The following is an 8,261-nucleotide window of genomic DNA, read 5'->3' as shown; positions in this document are numbered from 1 at the left end:
TTTCCCTCCCTCCCACCTTCTTTATGTCATCAAATCCTATGGGCTTTAACTTCAGAACTTAACACCTTCACTGCCACCACCCTGGCCCAAGGCACCATCCCTTCCCCCCTGAGTTATTGTAAGAGCTCCTTGCTAGCTCCCTGCTTCCACCTTTGCTCCTACAGTCTGTTCTCAACACAGCAGCAAGAATGACCCGGTGACAAATGAAAGATCACCCATTCCTCTGGCTTCCCAGCTCCCAGTAACAGCCCCATGGAAGGCCTGTGCAGCCCCGGTGACCGTCCCCTGCCCACACATTGCCTCTCTCTCCTCATGCTCCTGCACCCACTGCTAGGTCCTGGCCATTCCTCCCATCCAGGGCATTGGCACTTGCTCTTCCTTCCAATACCCACATAGTCACTCCTCGACCTCCTGTGTGTACCAAAAAGCCGCCTCAGCGAGCCCTTGCCTGACCACTCCGTCCAAAACTGCCACCCACCTCCACCCCGTACTCCCTCCCACCTTCCCTGCCTTGTCTTCATAGCACATCTTGACAACATAATATTTACTTATTTGTTATCTTCTCCCCCTAAAAGCAGCAGGAAGGCAGGGCTCTTTGTGTTGTTCGCTGCTGTATCTGCAGCACCTGGAGTGCTTGGCACAGAGTAGACGCTCCATAAACATTTACTGAATTAAGTAATTTGATTAAGAGGTGAGTCGGGGAAGAGGTTGCCTCTAACTGACACAGGCTTATGAAAACAGCGTTGCCCAGGATGTCGGAGACCTGGGTTCAAGTCTACCAGGTGACCCCTGTGACCCCACGCAGGCTCCCAACTACTGATTCTGTTCTCTAATCTGTAAAATGGGAAAGCAGATCTCTGTGTTGCCTCCCTTATGGGATGGCTGGGGAAGCAATGAGATAATAAATGCAGAGCCCTTTGTGGGCCATGAGGGGAAGGAGAGGGAATGGTCGGTGCAGGTAAGTCAGGAGGAAGTTTACTACAGAAACTGTGATGACTGGATCCGACTCACGGAGAGGTGGTGGCCAGCTGTAACTCAGCAACACAAAACAGCTTATTCTTGCAGGCCTTCTCGTAGGGCAGCTGTAACGAGACGGGGGCAGGATTAGCCAGGGACCCCGCCATCCCCGCAGCTTTCCCTGGTGATCTCCTAGGACATGCTGGACAGGCTGGGCTGGGTCCACCTGGCTGTGACTGTGACAGTCCTTGCTCTGGCAGCAGTAGGAGGAACAGTCGGGTAACAGATGGCAAGTGACAGCCTGTCAGGTAGAGGGTGTGCTTGGTCCTACAACACAGGCACACATGAGTCAGGCCTCTGGCCAAGGTAAAAAATGGGGTGACCTTCATGGAATGGTGGGAGGGCCTGTCATATCTCTATCAGCAGAATGAGGCACCAACACTCACAACTCACTGTGAACTTTGAAATTTTGGGGAGGAAAACCTATATGAAGAAGAGTTTTCTTAGTCCTTTCAAGTAGAGGTAGGAACAGCAGGGGCACAAATGGAAGACACCTAATCAAATATTGTCAAGGTCCAGTCCTGCACACCCTCTGATTCCGTGGGTAGTCTCTGGGGGTTAAATATTCCCCTTGCAATCACTCCTACACTAAACCAAACGAATTCAGTGAGTCACAGAGGGTCCACAGGCCCAGTCAAAGTTGAAAAGCCCTATTCAGGTTGAAAAATCAAAGTTTCTAAAGAATCTGGGTGTTTTTGTTTGTTTGTTTGTTTTTTTAATATATTTTATTGATTTTTTACAGAGAGGAAGGGAGAGAGAGAGAGAGAGAGAGAGTTAGAAACATCGATGAGAGAGAGACATCGATCAGCTGCCTCCTGCACATCTCCCACTGGGGATGTGCTCGCAACCCAGGTACATGCCCTTGACCGGAATCGAACCTGGGACCCTTCAGTCCGCAGGCCGACGCTCTATCCACTGAGCCAAACCGGTTTCGGCTGTTTGTTTGTTTTATTGATTTCTGAGAGGAAGGGAGAGAGAGAAAAACATCAATAATGAGAGAGAATCATTGACTGGCTGCCTCCTGCAGGCCCTCCACTGGGGACCGCCCCTGCCACCTGGGCATGTGCCCTTGATTGGAATCGAACTCGGGACCCTTCAATCCGTAGGTCGACGCTCTATCCATTGAGCCAAACCAGCTAGGGGTGGGTTCATTTTTTATTATGAAGGAAACACAGCCAGCTCCTTAACTGGGAAATCTCTGCATTTCTCTCCCCAGCAGCCAGTGACCGCATCAGCAGCTTACGCAAGGACTCTGCCCACAGCCTGAAGCGGGAATGGAGCCAGAGTTAGAAAGGAAACCTCCTACTTCCTGGAGACTGGAGATGCAATTTGCAGAAGTCAGAGCTTGACACTCTGACTGGGTCAGTAGTTTGGGGCAAAGTTTTTTGGATTTTCTTTAGTTTTGTTTTTAATATAGATTAGTAGCCTGCTCTCTTCCACCCAAACCCAGTGAGCGTGAGCAAGGTTAAACTATAAGCTCCCAGCTAGAACTCATTCTCTGGAAACATCTGTGTGCTTAAACAAATACCAAATCACGCCTCCTCGTCCATTTTATCAGTGGAATAAAAAATGTCTTTGCCAAACCATCAAAGTAATCATTGATTCAGGTAAGAATCATGAATGGATGTTAAACAGGATACATTCATAATCGCCAAGCATCGCCTATAAGATACTTATTCATGACCAGGGGAAACAGCACCAGTCGTGGGACAAAGCAGTGTGCCCCTGACATGACACCTAGAAGGACCAACTTCACTTCTATGATATTCTTGCCCAAAATGCACAATCTAATCTAATCGTGAGGAAACATCGGACAAATTCAAGTTGAGAAACATTCTACAAAATAACTGGCCTGTATCCTTCGGAAATGTTGAAGTCATTAAACAAAGACTGAGAAACTGCTCCAAATTAAAGGAGAACAAAGATAAGTGATGACAAAATGCAATAAATGATGCTGGACCGGCAGAAAATTTTTTTCCTTTGCAATAAAGGACATTAATAGGACAACTGATGAGATTTAAATAAATTAGGTAATAGTATTTTATTATTATTTCTTGATTTTGATCATTGCACTGAGGTTTTGTAAGAGAATGTCCTTGATTTTAGGAAATACATACTGAATACTGGAGGGTAAGGCATCAAATCTATAACTTACTCTCAAATGGTTCAGAAATATAAATGTGTATATGTGTGTAATTTGTATATATGTATATGTACTGTCTATATATATCAAGACAGAATGGTAAAGCAATGTGAATAACAAAATGTGCAGATGTTAACATTTTGGAAATCTGGATAAAGAATGCATGGGGAGCCGGCCACTTAGTCAGGGCACATGCCCGGGTTGTGGGGTCAATCCTGAGTGGGTGGCATGCTGGAGGCAGCCAATTGATGATTTTCTTTCGTCATTGATGTTTCTATCTCTCTCTCTCACTTCCTCTCTGAAAATCAATAAAATATATTTTAAATATATATATATATATGGTGATCATCTGCTTATTGACAAAACTTTATTACATTAATTCTTCCAATCTTTTTTTCATCTAACTTGCTGTCAATACCAATTTTTTAAAAAAATTCTTTCCTCTCTGAAATCCATAAAAAATATATATTTTTTAAAAGAATGCATGGGTATTATTTTGGAGTGTGCTTATAACTTTATAGTAAACCAACTAATTCAAAATAAAGTTTTTAATATATATACTATGAACCAGGAGTTCATGGTTCAATTCCACGTCGGACACTGGGGCCTGCAGGAGGCAGCCAATCAGTGATTCTCTCCCATCACTGATGTTTCTATCTCTCTCTCTCTCACTTCCTCTCTGAAATCAATAAAAACACATTAAAATTTTTAATTCTTTACAAAATAAATATACTATTATAAATTTAAAATAAAGTCTCTTGCCTAAAAAATTAAGATGTCATAGACGAACCTGATTTTCTCTCTTCCTGGGCAGATGAGCAGTGAAAAAAGTCATCCTAATTGTGTTACTCTCTTATTGCTATTTACTATTTTGTTTCTTTTTATTTTGAGAGAGAGAGAGAGAGAGAGAGAGACATCAATTTGTTGTTCTACTTATGTACGTATTCATTGGTTGATTCTTGTATATGCCCTGACCAGGGATCGAACTCACAACCTTGGAGTATCATATGACTCTCTAACCAGCTAAACTACCCAGGCAGGGCTCTATTTACTATTTGTGATTAATACATTAGTTATTGACCAAAACTGGAGCTAAAATCTTGTATAATTTAATTAACAGCATTTGGGTAAAAAATATTGGACAGTCGGGACTGTCCTATGATTCCCTAGAACTAAGTTACCTGAGCTTTTCTGTGCCCGCATGAACAGAAAAGCTGTTGGCTTTTTAGTTCAAATTTTGGAGACTCAACTCATCCCAACTGACTGTAATTATTCCTCTTTAAGGCTCACGTTGTCACTTCTTTGATCCTGCTGACTTTTCTATACCCCATAACATTCTCTAAATGTAGACAGAATATTCCAGAGCCTGGATACAAGCAAAATCACCTTAGATATCATAGAGTCAGGAAATATGACTGTTTGCTTTCCCTCTCTGGTTTCCCTTAGTAATGAGAAAAGTTTCTTGTGACACTACCTTCCCGTTAGGGGCAAGTTAGGTGGGGCCAGACATTCAGCCCGAAGGCCCTGAGAGGGACCTGGGCAGATAGCTGTGCCAAAGGGCATCCTCTCTCCCAGCAGGACGGGTTGGCTCCAGTCCAGTCCCCACATGGGACCCCACCGCCCGGTCATCAGACACCCTTGCCAAGTCAGGCAGTGTGTTCAAATGCTTCGTTAACTATGTAGCCAGCATTCTGAACACTAAGGAACTAGTTGGAGACGTGGTTACCCACCAGTGAGGCCCCTGGGTGCAGTAAGGGGCCCAAATGCTGTCTGAAGACCCTCCCAATTCTAACATTCTTTGAAGTTAGGGGAGCAGGTGCTTTGGAGGATGGTGCCCCAGAGGGTCTGGTCCCAGCTATGGGTACAGTCACCTGGAAGATGGCGGAGGGCTCACTGTAGATGTCCAGGACAGGGTGGGAATGGCTCCTCTGGTCCTTGGAGTTCTGGAGGTGGTAGCTGACCTTGACAGTAATGTTGGAGAAGCAGTCCTCTTCGCAGAGCTGCAGTCACCAGGAAGGCGGAGTTGCAGTCGGATGTGGGGCAGAAGATGACAAGGAGAATGCCTTTAACTTCGGTGCAGTCATGAAATAAACCATGACAGTGGAGAGCCAGAAGTCCTAAGCCTCTTCCCAACAAGCCAGGCTGAAGGGAAGCTGTCACTGAACCAAGCTGCCAAGAGCATTAGAAAAATCCCTGGATCTGCTCTCAAATCTCATAACTCCTTCTGGTTTCCACCCCAATCCTAAGGAGTTAAAAACTAACAACTTGCCCAGCCTGTGTTGCTCAGTGGTTGAGCACCAACCTACGAACCAGGAGGTGGCAGTTCAATTTCCGGTCAGGGCACATGCTCAGGGCTTGATCCCTGGTGGGAGGCGTGCAGGAGGCAACCGATCACTGGTTCTCTCTCAGCATACATGTTTCTATCTCTCCCTCTCCCTTCTCTGAAATCAATAAAAACATGTTAAGAAAACAATATATTCTTTAAAAACTTGATGATTCTGTTCAGAGAGCAAATGGGAGGCACTGAGTGAAGACTCATGGTCACATCTGTGTTTACAAAACAGCATGAAGGACATATTAGAGGGGATGGCATTTGCCCTTCTCTGTGTGTGAGCCATGGTAGAAGCTTGGAGCCAGGAGAGTAGGTGAGCATGACTCCCGGTGGAAGGAGTAGTTATGCTTTTATTTAAAGAAGCCACAGACGCACTGGAAACTCTTTCTTAATCCTGTTAACAACTGGAACAGATGTGTGGTGAGAAGCATAATTCATGAGGTTGTTGGAATAAATGATCCTTCTAGGTCCAAAGTTCTAGGGCCAGTCAGGCCCTGAGTCCTGACAAATACATTTTCTGTGAGTGTTTGTAGACACCTTTGTCAGGTGGAAACCTTCGTAAATGATAACTTTTGTCCTTCTATTTCTACTTTCTCTCATTCAGTTTTTCTGATAATGATTTGAAGAAGGACCCTCAGCTCCACTCTTAGGTCAGTTGACAGGGAAAAGGAATAAACAGCAATTAGAATATTTCACTTTCTGTTCAGATGCTAGGAAGCTCAGAGATATAGTTAGTGTTCAATTTCAGCACATTTCTTTTTTTTTAAAATATATTTTATTGATTTTTCACAGAGAGGAAGGGAGAGAGATAGAGAGTTAGAAACATCGATGAGAGAGAAACATCGACCAGCTGCTCCCGCACATCTCCTGCTGGGGATGTGCCCGCAACCCAGGTACATGCCCTTGACCGGAATCGAACCTGGGACCCTTCAGTCCTCAGGCCGACGCTCTATCCACTGAGCCAAACCGGTTTCGGCTCAGCACATTTCTTTAATCTGGATTTCTAACATAATTAACTTCAGCACCCATGCTATTATGTGGTTCCTGATCTATCATTTTTTAAAAATATATTTAAAAAAAATATTTTTAAATTGATTTCAGAGAGGAAGGGAGAGGAAGAGAGGGATAGAAACATCAATGATAAGAGAGAATCTTTGATTGGCTGCCTCCTGCACACCCCCTACTGGGGATCAAGCCTGCAACCTGGGCAGGTGCCCTGACCTGGAGTCTAACCGTGACCTCCTGATTCATAGGTCAATGCTCAACCACTGAGCCACACTGGCTGGGCTATTATGTTAATTGTCTAGTTTGTATGGACAGATACATACCCTTCATTGCACACCCCTCAGTTCTTGTATCAAAGCACAGACCCCTCTGGACTTTCCTAAACCCCTCACTCACCTCTCCCTCTGTGGGGCTGAGCAGGCGGGACTCACAGAAACGGGGCCGACTGCCCCACTCCCGAAGGCAGCTCTGACAAGTTCTCTGGTCCGCACACTGCAGCCTCTTCCTCTCCTTCAACACATCCACGTCCAACGTGAAATTCAGAGACGTCCCTCTGAGGCCTGGGAGTGAAGACCAGACCTTCCCGATGAGGCTGGGATGGACCAGCCCCAGACACAGCACCCCCAGCCCGCCTGAGGCTCCCCGGGAGCCCCTCCAGGGTGTGGCCCCGCCCAGGTGCTTGCTTCCCTGAGGCTGGACTTCTGAGTTTCTTCACTTCGAAGGCACTTTTCTCATGGTCTTCTGGCACCTGGCTAGCGTCCCTCAGTGTCCCAACCCCCAACCCAGAGCAGCACATTCCCAGGGCTGAGGCTTTCTGCCCTAGGAGAGGGAGGACTCAGGAAGGAGGCTGGGATTCGGGGAGAAATGGAGGAGGAGAAGAAACAACATGAGACGGAGAGAGAAACCAGAGAGTAACACCTGAGGACAGCAGAGCTGGAAGCACCTTACAGATTACCTGGGCCAACTCCTTTACTGTACAGAAAAGAAACCAGGACCAGAGAGGGAAAGACACCTGCCTAGTGTCACACAGCTGCTCAGCAGCAGCCGTGCGGGCTTCACGGCCTGAATCGTTCCGCCTGTACAGCCGGACCCGATAGGCCCGTCATTTCCTCTCCGCATGTGGTAATGGCCTCCTTCTGCAGGAAAGCCACCCACTCCGAGAGGGCTTTCTTATTTGCAGGAACCAGAGACATTCAGGGACTGCTGCTGAGACTCGACACCCTGGGGACTCTTGCTGATGGGTGGCTCTGGAGGGGAGCTCTGGGGCTGCCAGGAAGTTCCTGGGCTGCGAAAGCCCGGCCCACCCTCTGCCTCCTGGAAACAATCTTCCAACCAGTGCCAGGAAGGGATGGGAAGAGAGGCCAGGACTCTACCTCCGGCAGGTCATCCCATCCCACCTGGGCCAGGGAGACACAGCGAGGAGGGCAGGGGCGAAGGTGTAAATCAGAGAGGAAGAGGAAGGGCCCTTCTCAGGGTCCCCCGCACATCCGTGGGCACCGTGGATGGGGATGGAGAAACGGCTGCCCTTTCCTGAATCTTTTTTCAGAAACTCAACCCTTCACACCTGAGGAAGGGATCCAAGGTCCTTCTTCCCAACAGGGTCAGAGACACCCCTGCAGAGTGCGGACTCCCCAGCAGGTCACCCTTTTCCAGGGCACTTCACCCTGAGCGGAACCTAATGTCAAAGGAGCTAAGCTCCAAAGAGAGGGATTTCAAACCCCAGAGCCTCATCGCTCACATAGCCCCACCCACCCCATCCTCTTT

General features: G+C 47.0%; 1 protein-coding gene across 1 annotated transcript in view; it reads right to left on the bottom strand.

Annotated features, from left to right (window-relative positions):
• The window catches only part of ITGAE (integrin subunit alpha E), a 46,357-nt gene that overhangs the window by 18,047 nt on the left and 20,049 nt on the right, over window positions 1-8,261 (bottom strand). Inside the window, exons 18-20 of the mRNA XM_006761503.2 lie at window positions 6,894-7,057; window positions 5,032-5,160; window positions 1,012-1,082 (exon numbers count right to left, since the gene is read on the bottom strand). Of these exons, the coding sequence (XP_006761566.1) occupies window positions 1,012-1,082; window positions 5,032-5,160; window positions 6,894-7,057 (364 nt within the window). The remainder of the gene's footprint in view (window positions 1-1,011; window positions 1,083-5,031; window positions 5,161-6,893; window positions 7,058-8,261) is intronic.

The sequence above is a fragment of the Myotis davidii genome, unplaced genomic scaffold (assembly GCF_000327345.1).
Source record: "Myotis davidii unplaced genomic scaffold, ASM32734v1 scaffold638, whole genome shotgun sequence".
Lineage (NCBI taxonomy): Eukaryota > Metazoa > Chordata > Mammalia > Chiroptera > Vespertilionidae > Myotis > Myotis davidii.
The sequence above is the reverse complement of the archived record's forward strand: the minus strand, read 5'-3'. Positions and strand labels throughout refer to the sequence as shown.